General features: G+C 36.8%; 1 protein-coding gene across 4 annotated transcripts in view; it reads right to left on the bottom strand.

Annotated features, from left to right (window-relative positions):
- Nucleotides 1–15,577, bottom strand: part of gigyf2 (GRB10 interacting GYF protein 2) — a 29,221-nt gene extending 13,644 nt beyond the window's left edge. For 2 of the 4 annotated variants that reach the window (XM_084119758.1, XM_084119759.1), the window contains exons 1-19: nucleotides 15,486–15,577; nucleotides 11,687–11,737; nucleotides 9,954–10,092; nucleotides 9,045–9,140; nucleotides 8,641–8,749; nucleotides 8,292–8,400; nucleotides 7,988–8,028; nucleotides 7,662–7,694; nucleotides 6,866–7,042; nucleotides 6,560–6,789; nucleotides 6,302–6,452; nucleotides 5,544–5,774; nucleotides 5,219–5,415; nucleotides 4,673–4,823; nucleotides 1,947–2,113; nucleotides 1,745–1,839; nucleotides 1,151–1,249; nucleotides 842–981; nucleotides 3–100 (exon numbers count right to left, since the gene is read on the bottom strand). In XM_084119758.1, coding sequence (XP_083975884.1) covers nucleotides 3–100; nucleotides 842–981; nucleotides 1,151–1,249; nucleotides 1,745–1,839; nucleotides 1,947–2,113; nucleotides 4,673–4,823; nucleotides 5,219–5,415; nucleotides 5,544–5,774; nucleotides 6,302–6,452; nucleotides 6,560–6,789; nucleotides 6,866–7,042; nucleotides 7,662–7,694; nucleotides 7,988–8,028; nucleotides 8,292–8,400; nucleotides 8,641–8,749; nucleotides 9,045–9,140; nucleotides 9,954–10,092; nucleotides 11,687–11,724 — 2,301 coding nt within the window. In that variant the 5' untranslated portion in view covers nucleotides 11,725–11,737; nucleotides 15,486–15,577. The remainder of the gene's footprint in view (nucleotides 1–2; nucleotides 101–841; nucleotides 982–1,150; nucleotides 1,250–1,744; nucleotides 1,840–1,946; nucleotides 2,114–4,672; nucleotides 4,824–5,218; nucleotides 5,416–5,543; nucleotides 5,775–6,301; nucleotides 6,453–6,559; nucleotides 6,790–6,865; nucleotides 7,043–7,661; nucleotides 7,695–7,987; nucleotides 8,029–8,291; nucleotides 8,401–8,640; nucleotides 8,750–9,044; nucleotides 9,141–9,953; nucleotides 10,093–11,686; nucleotides 11,738–15,485) is intronic. The other 2 variants (XM_084119760.1, XM_084119761.1) reach the window with 1 other exon arrangement.
- Nucleotides 15,578–18,014: the final 2,437 nt, after the last annotated feature.

Here is an 18,014-nt window from a genome sequence, read left to right as displayed (position 1 = left end):
ACCTTCAAAGCTTTGGCTTTCTCCAGCTGAATCTGTTCGAGGGAAGACGCTTGAGGCATGGAGTCTAGTGGCAGATCCCATACGCTACTCCCTTCCCATGCTAAAAAACACACACAGACTTAGAATAAAGCATATCATATGATTTCTCAATTTGACTTAGAGATCAGCATATATACAAACTTAATTATGAGTCTTATCTGTTTAACCAAATTTTGACACTCTAAATTTATAGACATCATGGAATAAAAATGAATGATATATCAAATATGAATGAATGAATGGAGTTTAATACTATTGTGGTAGTAAAGGGCATGAACATTGTGAATGTAAAGACAAAATATAATAGCAGAAGCCACTGTTCCACTTCAAAGCAAAAACAACTGTCAAATGCCATGCGTTTCTGTTCTGCTTAAGTCGCATCTCATTCAGCTGAGTCAAATCACTAGCAACAGAGTTACACCATAAGATGAGCATGAGTCATATCAAAAACTAAGTGAGTGGTGTGTTACTGTAAGTGAGAGTAGAAAACAAGCACACCAGAAACAATACAAGAGCTGCAGGAAGGATGCAGCACCTTTTTTCCATTTAAAGCTACTGTGGCACTCTGACTCAACTGTTGATCTAATGACTTGAGGAGTTCAAGACAACAAACAAGGTGAGGTGAATAACTAACATCAAAGTTTGAAGAGAGACAAACAAAGGCATAAACTGACTCTGTTCAAGTATGTGGGGGGGGAATCAATCAAGATTATCAAAAAATCACTAGGAAAAAGTTCCAGTTCTAAACATGTCCTTGTTCTGATCTTATTGCTTAGCAGAGCAAATCTCGGTGTTGACGTACTGCTGGGAGTGGTGGGCTGCATGTTTGGAGAACAGGATGCCTGAGTGGAAGAGTTCTGCATTTCCCAAACAGATCCCGAGTCTGGAACGGACATGGAACGTGTGACGGGAGGTAAGAGGCTCTGTTGAGGCTCTGGCGTTCTGTAGGGGCACACAAATCGAACTGTGAGATGGTGTCACAGATGCTCAACCACAATACCAATGCAGTGTATAACACCACCCACGCTTTACATTAATATGCCCTCTGTTTGCCCTGATGAAATGTGTAATTCTGAGAAGTTAGCTGAAAACAAAAGTAAATTAATCTCACCTGATCTTGAGCGCCTGATGGAGAAGGAGATTGAGCTGCTGCTGTTGTAGAGGAGGAGCAGAGTTTAAAACTTTCTGCTGAGCCAGAGCATACTGTTGCCTAGAGGACAAGAGAGAGTCTTCATTTAATGGCATTAAAAAAAAGTCATGTGTTTGCATGTTAGACTTTTTTTTTTTTAAAGAAATTAATTTTATTGAGCAAGGATACATTCAATTGATCTAAAGTGTCAGTAAAGACATTTATAATGTTATAACAGATTTTGATTTGATCTAAATGCTGTTCTTTGAATTTTCTATTCCAATTGTTTTCTATATTGAATGATTTCTGAAGAATCATGTGACACTGAAAACTGGAGTAATGATGCTGAAAATTCAGCTTAGGAATTAATTACATTTTAAAATAAAACTGAGCTGAAAATAACATTGGTTCAACAAATGGTGCGAGTTTAGGGCAGAACTACCCGTTTTTTCCCCCAAACAACGGACAACAGAAGAGTGAAATTAAGTTAATAGTAATTAGTAATTTAGTAGTAATTAGTTTTTGATGTTCTCTCTAGCAATTCTACTTGTGCTGCAAAAAATTACACCGTCATACCTGAGTAAGTACTGATATTGCAGCTGCTGTATCTGATACATATTTAGAGCATTCATCTCCTGTTGTCTCTTTATCCTCTCTTGATCTGCATCTCCCTATATACAGACAAACACACACATATCAAAACTTTTTGGATGCTGAACAACAAGGGGAAGTCGTCTTGGGTCTGGCATTTCTCACAGATAAGCAAGTCTCTTATTACCAGTACGGGAGGCAGCGTGGGGCCGGGTGTAAAGGGCACTCGCCCCCACAACTTCATCATCTCTCCCAGGGGCTGGAACATCTCGTCACATCCTCGCTTCACCTGCAAGGTCATGGTGAAATAGCCCGCCTGAAACCACTCAGACATCTCCTGGTTATTAAATGGTCCTGTGAGAAGACAGACAGACTGGGATCACTGAATGTGGCTATTTAGAGCAACACGATAACATTTTGAATTCTCTGAAGTAGAGAGGCTTCATCACAGGAAAGGGGAACAAGTTGTTAGTTCTTAAGGTACAGGTTTTAACATACATCAGGGTTCGTACACTTTTTCCAAGATCAAATTCAAGCACTTTTCAAGCACTTTCCAGGTCCATTTTAAAGCTTTTTCCAGCACCTTACACTACCGTAAATTACATACCAATACATAGTTAGAATTATTATTTAGTGTTTTTATCACATCAAAAGAGATAAACAGCCAAATGTTTCATAATAGCAGAGGGCTGCACGATATTGAAGAAAAATTAGATATGCGATAACTCATTAAATAATGTGATATTCAATATGCGATACGATAATGCTTAAAGTGTGTCAAATTAACTTAAATTATCTTTAAAATGATATAACCTACACATACGTGTTTCACATTCTTTTTGTGATAAGAAAATATCCCTACAACTTCAAGACAGTGAACATCAGTGTTTTACTGTAGCATAAGAAGTGTTATTTTAACATCACTGGGGTTTAGGGGTTCAGGTTATCCTACATTAGGTTTATTTAACAACAGAAACTGATTAATCAAATGTAAAAATAAACACTGCTTAGTTTTCACTGCATGAATTAAATATACTGATTCTTATTAAAGCTACAAAAGTTAGCCTATTCAGCCAAAAGCAGTGAGTGATTTTCTTTGTCTTTTGTTCATGACCCCAGTTATTGCAAGCCGTTGCGATATGCAAGCAATTATGCATATTGTAATATATACATTTGCAATATTTCGATATATTGTGCAGCCCTAATATTTAAGCCAATCACAAGTTTTATTCTTCAAAATGTATCACTAAGTATATAGCTATATGAATAATATACTTTTCATTATATTAATGTCCAAATATTGCTTACCAGATAATGTGATTTATAGGCTGTAAAAACTGAATTAATTTCAAATATGAAGACTTGAAGATTTGAACAGAAATATTTGACAGGCCTTCCCGTTTTGGGACACATTATTGATATAGACAAGGTTTGAACAATATCTGAGTGCAGAGGCACCTGCCTGATAAATGTATTTCATTGTCTTGGGCCAAGACACAACGTTAGCTAATACGTTTACTGGAATAGAGCAGTGTAAATATTGCATAGGGCCATCCTAACCCTTACAGTAACAGTATACTAACTTATGACACTGACTGATTTCAGTTCAGCAATCAACGACTGTTGTTATGCACTGGGCTAACGTTTGCAGGTTAATTTGCACGTTACAGTTCTGTAATTTTGGCAATGTTCACTGCATATTCCACAAATGAACGTGACATAACGGACATGCAATACTTACATTACATTATCACACCAAGTACTCTCAGTCACTAATGGCCCTTTAGGACGCGGGCCGCGCTGCGCTATGAAATTAAACCGATATATTTCAATGGCTTGCGCCGCGCGACTCAGACCAAAGCGGAGCTCAGCGCGCTCGCGCGCACGCCGCGGTCAAAGTTTAAAATAGTTCAACTGTTGCCGCTGCGTGGCCAAAAAAACGGTGCATCCAAACACCCGCGGAAATCAAAATGAAAACTCCGCCTACTTTTGCTCTGGCCAGCGTAACGCAAATCACTCTGTATCTGATTCTGAAAGGCTGCATTTTTTTCTCCATTTAATAAAGAACTATTTCGTCAGAAAGATATTTCTTGTGAAAGAAATACAGTTACAAATTCAAGCATTTTCAAGCATTTTATCCAAAATTCAAGCACTTTTCAAACCTTGAAAACACAACATCAAAATTCAAGCACTTTCAAGGATTTCAAGCACCCGTACGAACCCTGATACATGGACAGATTCAGTCGTAAGGCATTGAGTAATTATGTAGTTGAAAATAAAAATGTTTAAAACTAGAATGATGTACATGATATTAGGGATGGGCGGAATGACAATATTTGTCAAGTCAAGACAAGTCACATTTATTTTTTATAACACTTTATACAAAACGGATTGTTTCAAAGCAGCTTTACAGTGATAACAGGAAAATAATGCAACAAAGTTTATTTTGGATGTACAGCAGATCTAGAAGAAAATAGTGTCATTATCCAGCTCAGTTCAGTTCTCATACAATGGAGTCAATGCAGTCAGATCAATAATATTGTTATCAAGGCCACGGAAGAGTTTATTATTACAGATTTTGCTATATAATTTATATCTTGGTAATATGTAATATATCCATGCTGCACAATACTAAAAGTATTGACACTTTAGCGTGATAAAGCCACTATGTGGCACTCAAGACTGGAGTAACGGCTGTTGAAAATGTAGCTTTTGCAGCTTAAGAATAAATAATATTTAAAAAAAATTATAATTCTTACGTTTCATAATAAATAAAAATAAATGGAGCCTTGGTGAACATAAGACACTTCATAAAATTTTTATAAATGTAAAAAAAAAAAAAGAATCTTAAAAATCTGAATAACTGCATTTATAATGCAGTGCAAAAGTTAGATTGGATACTGATTTGCCTACCTTGGATCTCTCCCTGCGGATCTTTGTAAAACCATTTGAATGCAGCCTCGTGGGTAATGGGAAGAGCTGTGGGTTTGGGACCAATCTTGGTGGCCAAACGCTCATCGTCCAAACCGCCGTCCTGCAGGTATGCCACCATTTTCTCAGCTTCCTGTTTCAGATAGGAAAAAGTCTACTGTTCAAATTTTCGATCTTCATGGAAGCATTGTAATGTGGCTGATAGACCTTAGAGTAGCTCTGATACCTTTAGCAGTATTTTATACCAATAATTTACACCATGTCAAAACCAGACGCACGCATCACAACGAAATGTGACAAAAGCAAATACAACCCATTATAATCAGTGATGCAATCTACAACAAATTCCCGACAGTAAACTGATGCCCCGTTCAATTTCGAACATAATTCAGGTGCTCACGCTACTTCTGACACAAAGAACAAATGAATTTGCAACAGTTGCTTTGTCGCATCAGGTGTAGACACCAAGTGTTAGGCACCAACTCTATATTTAGATGCAAGCACTGCTGTGCATACAGCCATTCACACCTGCTCAAAGTGCTTGAGTCCCTCATCCTCATCCATGTCAGAGGGCAGTGCAGAGGGCCGGCTGAAAGGACCCACAATGCCTTTGGAGTGGGGGAGAACAGGAGCTACTGCCACTGGCATCTCCAGAGGCTTGACCTGCTGGGTTTGCGTGGGCACTGACTGAACGGGGAGCACAGGAGGAGTAGAGAGCGGAAGATCTGGAAGCAGAGACAGGGTAATTCAGCATTCCATAAATGAAGGCTACAGGTTTTATTTTCCAAAATATATTTTTAAGGAACTATTTTTGCATAAGTATTTGCATGTGTTTTATTCATTTGATTATTACCTGGGAGTGTGTTTGTTACATGTGGTATGGAAATAGCCTCCAAAATGCTGTTTGTGTGTAGTGGTGCTTTACTGAGTTCAGGTACTGTCGTTCTCTCCAATGATCTCTCACTTTCTTCAGCCTGTTCCGGGTTAACAGACGGAAGGGGTGCCGGAGTCGCAGCCTTGGGAGGCGTTACCACTGCTGGAAATGGTACAGCAACCGGCGATGGCTCTTCCGATTTACTGCCTTCTGTAAACCAAAAATAAAGCTTGATTAAAAATGATGACAATGATTTACAATTGTTAAAGAGTTGTTCAGACGTGAACTGACAACGTACAAGATTGAAGAATTAAAAATGGTAACATTAAAATACAGTTTAAAATTTTGGGCCTGTCATTTTTAAAGATAAAATAAATGCTGTTCTTTTAAACTTTTCAAAAAAATATTAAGCAGCACAACTGTTTTCAACATTGATAAGAAATGTTTGAGCAGAAAATCAGCACATTAGAAGGATTTCTGAAAGATCATGTGACAATGAAGACTGGAGAAATTATGCTGAAAATTAAGTTTTTGCAATCTGATTTTCAAATATGTTAAAATAGAAAATAGTTATTTGAATTGCAATAATATTTCACAAAATCAGTTTTACTGTACTTTTGAACAAATAAATGCAGCCTTTGTGAGAGACTTGCCTGCCTGTAACTAAACTGATTAACTTGATTTAGTCCATTAACTTGAAATGGAGTATCCGATGGGATTTCTTAATGCCGCCTTACCTTCATTTCGATTACTCTCACATCTAGTTTCTGTATCAGTATCTTTGGTTTGTTCTGATTCACTGTCATCCTTTTCTGTGTATTCTTCATTCTCCTCCAGTGGCCGGAAGTCCAGCTCCGCCTCTTCCAGGATAGGCTCCTTAGGAGCTTTCTAATTGAGCAATGAGGAAAACTTACTGATCGAAAATACATTAAACGAGACAGACATTCTTATTAACTAAATAAAATAGAATAAAAGATCAAAATTCAAGAACTCACTTCCCACGCCCTCACCTTAAGTGAGAGGAAGGCCCCTGAGGAGTCAAATGTCCCCGTCTCCTCCTCTGCATCTTCCAGACACCATTCTGGCAAACTGTCCCTCTCCTCCTCTACGCTCCCGCTGCCTGACCGAGGTCTACGGTAACCAGCACGCTCCTCATCCCTTGAGTCAAAAGGAAAGCGCCGACGTTGATCCGGGTGTTCCCGCCACCCTGCTGATCGTGGGCCATCTACAAATGAGGAATTTGTTTGGATCCGAACATTTTTAAAATAAGTTCTTGAGGAAAAAAAGGGCATGCAACACACCTGGACTTGGAGGACACCATCGTTCGTTCTCCCGACGAGAACCTGCAAGCCTCCAGCCACTATCGTCATCCTCTCCATTCTGCTCATCTCGAATCGAGCGCCAGTTGTCACTTCCTGAGCGAATGAATTCGTGTTTTCGAGTGTTCCCTGCACTAGCATCCTCATAGTTCGCCCGTACTTTAAAAAAAAAAAAAAAAAAAAGTCAATGAAAAAAAAGATCCAAATAGTACGTTGAGCAATTGAAACATTTGCAATGCATCTATTACACACTACCATTTAAAAGTTTGGGACAAGTAAGCTTTTTTTAATGGTGTGAAGCTGCATTTGTTTGATAAAATATATATCAAAAAGTAATATTGTAAGACAATACAATTTCAAATAACTTTTTTCTATTTTAATGTTAAAATTTATTCCTGTGATCAAAGCTGAATTTTCAGCATCATTACTCTTCAGTTTACTCAGTCTTCAGAGTCACATGATCCTTCAGAAATCATTATAATATGATGATTTGCTGCTCAAGAAACATTTCTTATTATTATCAATGTTAAAAAACAGTTGTGCTGCTTAATATTTTTGTGTAAATCGAGAAACATTTTTTTTCAGGATTCTTTGATGAACAAAGTTCAAAAGTTCAAAGAACAGCACTTATTTGAAATCAAAAACTGTTGAACTCACTTTTGATCAATTTAACACATCAATGCTCAAAAGTATTTTTTCTTTTTAAAAAAAACTTACATACAAACCTAATGATAATGGTAGTGTACATTTTATAGGTCTGTTAGCAAAGAGGACTTACTGTGATTGAGTGGAAAATGGGCTGGTGCTCCATCTATGGACAGAGAGATTAAATTGGTTCAGTACTGGAATATAATGTGATGCATTACATCAGGTCACACTTTGTAGGAGAGATTTTACATTTGTACTATAAAATACTTGATTCTGTCCTAAGATTAGGTTTACAGTAATTGTTTACTAATCTCAAATATTTTGGTGGCTCTTGACATATATTATAGTTGTCTAGGTGAGTCCTGGAATGGAAAAGTTTGGGAACCGCTGTTCTAGATTATGGGGGGCACATCTGACCCCACTCTCATTTATGTCTTAAAAACCTAGCATACTAACCTGGATCTTTTCGCCCTGGCTTTTCGAACCTTTTGTCTCCCCTGGGCAGGACAAAAAAAAAAAAAAGTTTAATCAGGGTAACCTGAACCAAATGTGCAAAAACAAAGACACCTAACATACGTAATTTGTCCTTTCTCACGGTTTATTTTAGATAACATATCTGGGCCATAAAACTTAATTTCAGCACTTTCAGCAATTTCTGCATACTCTGAGTTTCTGAGTTACAAACCAACATATCAAATGCTGTAGATATTTCAATTGCTTACAGACAGTTTGTGCAGCAGGTGCAATTCATTTTGAGTACCTCTCCTCCCAACTCTGGGAGCGATGCATCTCTCTCCCTCCACGGCCAAAACCTCCCTCCACATCATCAAAACTTCTTTGGTAAAATCCTCCTTCTCCTCTGCCCCTCCCTGTCAATCAAACAAAAAAGGACTCATGAGCATATGCACAAGTCTAACCTTTGCTCACCACAACTGTGCAAAAGAAATTCAATGCACAGAGACAACTATTTAAGAAGGAAAATGTTACAAAAGTTTGCACTCTGCTCTAGTTTAACAAAGAAAAACATTTCCGCTGCTAAAAACTTAATAAGTAACTGCACTTCTTTTAGATGGAAAAAAAGGAAAGTCTGTGGTTGCAACGGAGCTCACCTCGCCCCCGTGAAGAACTTCGGCCTCTAGGTGCCCCTGCCACCGTCCCCCCACCCCTTCCTGTCAGACGGAGTACAGCTGCACTGTTTACAGACATGGAGAAATTTCTCTGTGGAGACAGACATGCATGCAAAGCATTGTAAAGGCCACTCCATTCACAGATGCAAGCCTGGCAATGGGTTGCGTGACAGCGAGACTGCGAGTAGGCTATCTGTTTCGACCACAGCGTGTGCCAAAATGACATCATATGCAAAAAAACCAAATGCCACTACTTGAACACGTAGGCACAGCTTTTTCACAGCACTTTCATAGAGAAAAGAGAGCTGCTGCAGGAAGCACCTCTTTGTCATTTCTAATTCATGTGCAATTCTTAGGCCGCAGTAAATAAATAGGTCGATTCTTACCTGCTCCTCCTCTGTAAATGGGACTAATGCCAATGGTGGCAGGGGCTCCTCTTGTAAAATAGGTAGAAATTCCTTATCATGAAGATCTACCGGAATCTAAAAGAGAAAATAAAAAGGTTAGTAACATTTTAAAGGGGGGGGTGAAACACTCAGTTTCAGTCAATCTCATGTTAATCTTGAGTACCTATAGAGTAGTATTGCATCCTTCATATCTCCAAAAAGTCTTTAGTTTTATTATATTTATAAAAGAAAGATAGGCTGTACCGAGTCTTTCCGGAAAAAAACGAGCGGCTGGAGGCGTGCCGTGTGGGCGGTGCTTACGCGCCGATAGCTAACAACACACAGACATTTGAAGCAGTTTGTCTATGAGTTTTACTCACCGCCTGCGGTTCCAACGCACGACCGTGAACCTTTATCGTTAGGACTGCTAAATCCGGCGTCGAACTGGGCCTGGTTTATAAAACAATCATCGTCGAAATGCAGGGAACAGACAAAGTCCTGTAACTGACTGCAGCGAGCACAGCGCTTAGATGAGGTACTGCTTTCGCTCTCTCGCTCTGGTCTACGGGTGCGCGCGCGCCCTTCCGGGAGAAGTGCCCTTAGGACCGTATAAGGAAATTCCGCCCCATCTGACGTCACATGCCCATACTCGAAAAAAACTTTCCGAAACTTGTGACAAACCGGAAGGAGTATTTTTGGTACAGAAATACTCCATCAAACGTACAACTTAATTTTTGAAACTTTGTCCATGTTTAGCGTGGGAATCCAACTCTTTAACAGTGTAAAAAACTCAGTATGCATGAAATAGCATTTCACCCCCCCTTTAAACATGAATAAAAATCAGGAAGATAAATGAGTCTTCAGAGCATGACAAAAAATTCTAAGTCAGCAAAAGACAGACGTCCTTACCATGTTATCTTTTACATAAAGTGCTAGCATCTCTTCTCTCCCATAGCGATAGTCTGCAAGTTTATACTTTGGCAATGCGGGTGAGAGTGGAGGGGAGGCCACACTGCTGCTACCCACTCCACCTGACAGGGCGCGGAGCCTGGGACACAGCAGAGACAAAACATGCTACGTCATCATATCATTTGATATGTCAGTAGACACTAAAACAAATACTGTATACTCCTCATACCAAGAACATAAAAACAATAAGATTTTTTTATTTATATATATATATATATATATATATATATATATATATATATATATATATATATATATATATATATATATATATATATATATACTGAATTCTGTAAAAATTATTGAAAAACACTATGGTAATTGAGCAGTAGGAGAGTTTAAAAGCAGAAATATGAAGCTTGTCTTTTTGTTAAAGTATTTTAATAAAAAAAAAAAAAGTATAATAAATTTGAATTTGTTTTAATTATATTTATATATATTTACATCACACATATTTTGGGTCAAAGCATTTACATAAACTCTTAAATCAAGGTGTGTTAAAGCATTATGTTCAGATAAGTGAAATAGCTAAATAAAATGCAACAAAAACATACTAGATTTATATAATATTCTGATTTGTTGAGTCAGCAACACTTCACAATAAGGATTCATTTAAAGTCCCCCTGTGGTGAAAATTAAGGTTTTAATATTGTTCACGTGTCTATGTGGTGATTAGTATTTTCTCCTTAAAACCGCAGTGAACCAAAGACAGTCTCAAAAATGTGGTTTGAAACTGCTGGTGTTTCTGACGTCACAAACTACCTAGTAACCAATCGCATCAATGTGTGGATCTCTGAGCTGGTGTGAGTGAATGAGTGAGTGAATGGAGGTGGGGCTAATTTGCATATTCATAGAACCGCATATAGTCAATGAGGCAAGTGTGTAGAGTTACATTAAAGCTATTTTAAGGCATGGAGTGATTTTTTTAAAGAAAAAACACCTAAATATGTAATTTTGGAGTTTTAAAGGATAAATTGATTGAGTACAGGGGGACTTAAACATTAGTTAATGCATTAGCTAACATGAATAACGAGCAATATCTGTTTTAAAGCATTTATTAATCTTTGTTAATGTTAGTTAGCAAAAATATAGTTCATAGTTTGTTCTTGTTGGCTTACAGTGCATTAATGTTATTGTATATAATGTATAAGTAAATGTATAAATGTATTGTAATAATGTATAAGTAAATGTTGAAATTAACATTTTCAGTATTGCTCATTTTAGTTCATTTTAATAATGTAGTTAACTAATATTAACTAAAGAAACCTTATTATAGTGTTACCAATAAAAGTCTAATATGTCAAATAATTCTGATATTTTCTATCTTAAATAATACTTTTTCCAGATCTTTCACTTTCAGTGTGTGAAACCCCGGAACTTACAAAATGCTTAACTTTTGAATCAATCAAATTAAAAAATAATCAGTGGCAATACCCTGTATGCATGTTTTCTGAGAGAAAATTTATTTTCTGTGTAATTGACAGCACACCACAGATGACGTCCATCTGTGAAATGGACATAAAGCTTAAGTTTCATTTGGTATAATCACTAAACTTGGAAGCAATCCTGACTAAGGCTATACATACATAATCAGCCTGAACATTTACGGTGTTTCATTAAAAAACTATTCACAATTCTGCTTCAGACATTGATGCTTCAGCAACAACACTCACCATTCTGGTCCGAAGTTAAGCGTCTGGGTTTCTGCCATTTTCCTTGAAAGTCTGAAGAAAATTAAAATGATTCAATTAATAGCTCAGCACACAAATATGAATTGACTTAAATGAAAAATACTGAACATTCAGAAAATAAACATTGTTTATGTTACACTACATCGCTTTCAACTAAAAACGGAAAACTTTTCATGTTCAACTTCATTTACTTGACAACGGCATGTAAACTACAAAAATGCAAATTTGTGCAAACGGTGACATCATGCGCATGCATATTACTTGTTCGGTCTGTAGGATTGTAGTAGAATTGCATGGTTAAGCTTTAAAAGATTGAAATTTTGATTCAAACACCCACACAATCTTATTCCTAAATGACAACGATTCACCTGTCTATTAAACCTTTGATAAAATCACGTCGGCACTGCCGCTGACCCGGAGGGAGCAGTTGTCATGTTTAGGTTTAAATTAATTTTATACACCTAAAGCATTATCGTATTGCACATCGAATATTGCATTTTTCTTCAATATCATGCAGCCGTAATCACTACCATAGACATCAGTGTTTATATCCAAACTTTTATCTCAGTACTTCTGTGAAAATGTGTATATTTGTAACAGAAATAATGATATTGTGTGGTTGAAAAGACTGTTTGTGAAGCTGTTTCATACCATTCTTTCTGTGAAAAGAAAGCATTACAACTTTTGAAAGTGAACAGCAGTGTTTCCGCATTAGCCTACATAAAAAGTAGTGTCACAAATCTGTCATTTTAACATCAATGTAAACAATAAAACTATTTAAAAAAAACCTACAAACTGAATAATCAAATATAAAAATAAAACACTGCATTGTCATTGCATTAATTAAATATATATTGATTTATATTAAAGCTACTGAGAGATTGCAGTGAGAGATTTTCTTTTGTTGTTTGACAGACAGCTGCAGGTTTACCAGGCTGCTGTCCCTTTAAGACCTAATGCATGGATCCTACTGACACGCATCCAATTTCTTTCCCAACTGTTTAGGTACACTTAAGAAATAACTGTGTTTTTACATGAATACCAAGAATGGCATTTTGACAACTGTGTGTGTATTTAAACTGAATTCGGGATTGCAAGCTGTCTGGGAAATGGCTTTCTGTGCGCGCATTTCGGGTGTGTCAGACAGAACAGCAATGAGTTGTTTTCTGCAGCTTATTGCGCTTCACACTTTTTATCATCAAGCAAGTTGCACGTAACATTTGCGTGCCCAGTGTATCTCTGCTATATGCGTCAACCTAAAACTTTTTGAAGTAGCCTACTAAAATCATTCAGATATCACAAGACCTTGCAATATGCATATCTGGATATGTACATTTGCGATATATTGTGCAGCCCTAGTAGCAATCAAAATAAAACAATCACCTTTTGAAAGTAACTTGCCGCTTGAAAAAAAACCCTGACTGTATCGATTACATTGTTACAGTGTTAATTTTTTTTTTTTTCATTGAATCATTCATTCAAGATTTTTTCAAAAACGATTCATTCAGTAATAAAACGAAAGTATTTATGTATTTAGGAAGGAAAAAATAAAGGAAAAAAAATTCAGTTTTTCGCACATCATTGTCGTGTAAACGTACCCCAAGGCAATACAGCAAAAACATGTCTGAAAAATGGCATCATTCATGGTTTACATGTGTTCAAGCAAGGACACATATCGACATTAGGATTATACATTTTATCACCTGGTGCATGTTTAAAAAGTGGAAATGTCAATTAGTACTTTACAGGTTTTGCAGCGTACCATCAAATGCATGCAATTTACAAAAAATCTCCACATACTTCAGACATATTTGCAATAAACAAACAAAAACAATATTTGTGTGTTGAGTGTGAGTGGATTCGTGAAATGAAAACTACACCTACACAAAAAAAAGAGGACGACAGATAAAAAATTGCATGTACATATCTCCTATTTCCATTGTTTGGGTCTTCCCCTTTGGTTGCAACTGCAAACACACGCCAACGCAACGCTTATGAATACACAAAAGTGACAACCTTTGATCTAAAAAAATTAAGCTTTTGACTTTTTATTTTCAAATGAACACCTTAAAGAATGTGCATGATTTTATTTAAAGTCCCAGATAGGTATAATAACACTGTATATAAACAGTGGTTACTTTGACAGTAAATCATTTTTTCCAGCATATTCTAGAGGTGACCCCCATTCATTCGGCACCTTAGTGTACCCCCCCTTTACTGTGACGAGCTATTTTAAGAACTCTCCCGATTAGGAAGGGCATTCTCAGACATCTGTGCAATCCATGGCTTCCCTTGCCCACTACATAGTGCAACTAACTTTTTTCAACTTGATTTGAAATGATCACATTGCAGTGGCATCTTGGCAGACTTGTCAAACCAGACCCATTTAACCTCAGGGGAAAAGGAGACATTTATCTATATTTTATAATTAATTACCTTTTATTTTCGGCTTAATATTATATATTCAGAACTGCTACGCAGCCACATTATGTAGATGACACAAGGTCTATGCAAAACAAACAGTAGTGACTTGCTGATACAGGGATTTAAACCACGTGTACAACGCAATGAAGTAATACAATCCAGATCACACATATGTCATCAACAAAATCTAACACACACACACATATATACACATATACATATATATATATACATTTATATATATACATACATACATATATATATATATATATATATATATATATATATATATATATATATATATATATATATATATTTCGATAGTTTATCTGATCAAATCATGCGATTATGCGGTTGCATCAGATCCCAAAAAGACATGAATAGTTATTGTATAAAGTCAATAAAGCTATTTTAGGTTGAAAACAGATGGTCAACAGATTTTTGCCAAGTTACAATCCATTACACTTGCATCGCCTGTTTAGAAATGTAATAAGCGTATAAAACAATAGGTTTTCAGAAAACCCCTGTAATATGCGTGGGAATAATCATAATTAGTCTTTTGGAGGCTGGCATAGGTCTGAAAATACACTTTGGTATATTGTCAATCCCATAAGTGGCTTGCCAGTCATTAAGGCGTGTATAGGTGATCGTGTGTAACTGAGCTGTATCAAGACTTAACGTTTTAATTTCTACAAAGTAATGCTAATAAATGTCATTTTAAAGTTTCATCGATCACGTTCATGTCGGTGCATGCCCTCATACACCCTGTAAGCACTGCAGTCCACAAGCTAGTTCAAGAAAACACAAATTAATCCATTTAGGAACGTTTAGATTTAAGTTAACGTCAATGTGAAATGTTGAATTGACAGCTTCAGATGTCATGTTACCGTTTAATGAGGCGTTTTAATAAAGCGAAATATCCTAGCCTGGCTATCGCTGGACATTTAACTTTCTGACTTCCAACTCCTACCAACTTTAAATCAGTCCCACGCACCGCTGAGAAGTGTACGACCTGTCAAATACGGCCGTAATAAATGCCGACAGGAGCACAGAAGCACATCGTACGGCCGACGGGAGTAAATATGTAAGTTAGTTGGCACGAGTTTTAATCCGTGCGGCCTATGCTTACAGTTTCCAGCCACATCGCATTCCACTACAACTGCCTACGGATAGCTGATAGCATCATCAGCGGTAGGCCGGTCAAATCAAGCCCGGTGCTTCCAGGCCTAACAACCATGCGGGCTAGAATAGCGTCGGTCCGCTAAGTTGGGGCGGGTCTATGTAACTGAGAAATAACGTAGGAATAGATACGTTTTATTTTAGAGTAAAACCGTGTACGCCGGGCCCGCTGTCTTACCTCTGCTTTTACTGACAGCGCTGAGTTTGTGTGCGAGTGGCGTCTCTCGTTTCGTATCCACAAGATGGCTGAATGTAGGTCACATGACAAACACGTATGCTGAAAATTGCCCGGATGAGAGTGAGCGTGCTGACAGCAGCACTTCCCTAGTGCGCACGCGTTGGATTTCCATGTTTGTGTTTTATGCATGGTTTTACGGGGATTTTCCATAGACCTGAATCAGAAGTCGCCCGCTAAACCCTCATTCACTATTCTATTATATAGTTCACTACAAATGTCTGTCCCCTCAAATAGCGCCCTATTTGAGGGTATAGGGGGCGATTTCAGATTATAATTTTATAGGCTACATAATTTTTTATACAGTACAAACTTATTATAGGCTATCTATCTCCTATCCCTACCTATCACAGAAAACTTTCTGCATTTTTTAATTTTCAAAAAATATCACTGTGTGATTTAGGCTACAAGATGTTTTTCCTTATGGGGACCAACAAAATGTCCAAAATGGACATTGTCCATGGTCTTTTAATGGTCTTGACTTAACCAATTTTAATAACAATTCACTTGTCAGGAAATTAGCAAGAATTGCACAACTATGGATAAAGTAACTTAGCCCGGAATAGCCTCCTCTTAGTTTTCTTTTACTGCAGGCCTATAAGCCATGTGGGTAAACTTGCAAACAGCTTTTTACAGGAAGAAGAGTCAGTGTTGTTCCACTCAATGTTAATGGATTCAAACTGTTCATGAGTAGTTGAAAAATGTCTACCAGTTCGTTTGAGTTTAATGTGAGACCAAAATTCACTAGGGTTCAAATCTGGACTCTGACCAGGTCAAAACATGAGCCTGATGGACTTGTTCTCAAGGCATTTCTTGGTTGTCTATGCAGTCTGGGCAGAAGCATTGTCTTGTTGAAAAATAGCATCTGATCATTCCTCTTTAGATAACAACTTTTCATTTGTGGGAAGCAAGCAATTCTGCAATATTCTCATGTACACCAAAACATTAAATTACTTTTAACAGTAAAGCATTTCACCAATACCAGCAGCCAGGAGTGCCGCTAGCAATTTTAGGCCATATGAAAGAATGAGTTTGGGCCCCCACCGCACCCATTCCATTAATAAAATTGATTTCTGGAGGCCCCAAAAGTGCGTGGGCCCTTAGAATCGTCCTAACTTTCACCCCTGCCAGCATCTGAAAAGACTGAAAAATGAAAATGACACACTTCCTCCATGCTTCAATGTGAGATGCATTTTTTATTATATTTCTCAGCAGAAGACACCACTCACCATACATCTCGTGTTTCGTTGTGATTCATCACTCCAACATAACTTCCCTAATTCTACCAAAAACTTTCTGTCTTTGATGTTTTTCTGAGACAGAAGTGGCTTTCTAAGTAGCACATTTGCTTAAATTGAACTAATTTCCTGACCAATACGTTGTGGTTAAGACCATATATATAGCCAATATATGTATATATGTAATATTTTTATTAACCTATTTTTGCATACATAAATGTTTACCACACAATTTATAACTATAGGTACTTCCTTGAGTTGTGTTCTTAAATAAATGCAATTTACAAAGCAAATCAACAGTAATTTCTTTGATCAGTGTAATCATTAGTTTTAAAACACATAATACATATATTTTATTTGTATGCTATTATATGCATTTAAGATGTTAAACTCAATTTCTTTTTGTCTGCAAATCAGCTTAATATTAAATCATGAATGATTATTTAATCAGTGAACATCATAATTCTCTTTCTTCCTCTGGAAACTTATCACTCTAACTCTTATAAGATATCATCTCTATCTGAAACCAAGCACGAACAGACAAATGTGTTGTGTCAGTCAGGCAACAAAATTTTGAGAAACGGCTACAGAAAATATCTATACTCCATGTTATGTACTGCCCCCAAAACAGTCAAAACAAATTTCCTCTGAATTGTAATTGTGATCCTCTTTGCCTTCCATACAAGCGATGACTTAGGCTATGTACATACTATATGACTAATTCCTTTTTTTAAATAATTTATGTTGCCTGATAATTGCCTGTAAATTCATATGCTTTTCAACCTTTTTTTGTCCTTCAGTGAACATATTTCAACACGTTATTTATAAATCATTTTCCGTCAGTTATCATTAGTCAGTAAAAAAAAAAGAAGAAAAAAAAAGATCATTAGTAAGTTGTGTGTGATTCATTTGAGGCACTGATAAAAATAAAATAAAAAATCATAATTTTTAATCAGCTTTCACATTCATTTTAAATGCTCTTGTTGTGTGATATGCATTTTAAAAGAATAGTCTTGCATGAGCTCACCAAAGCCGCATGCATTATAAATTAGTAGTAAAATGCTGTTAAAGATGAAGTATAGTATATATTACACCACAGGGCATGTTAACTTCCCAAAAGCATTTCACATCAACTATACCCATTATCTGTAATTATACTGACTAAGAGAAAATGAAGTAGCCATACAGTCTAACAGGAAGATCAGAAAAGTACCATAGCTATGTTTCTGTTAGC

The sequence above is a fragment of the Abramis brama genome (assembly GCF_963993115.1).
Source record: "Abramis brama genome assembly, chromosome: 7".
NCBI lineage: Eukaryota > Metazoa > Chordata > Actinopteri > Cypriniformes > Leuciscidae > Abramis > Abramis brama.
This window is presented reverse-complemented; position numbering and strand designations above follow the sequence as displayed.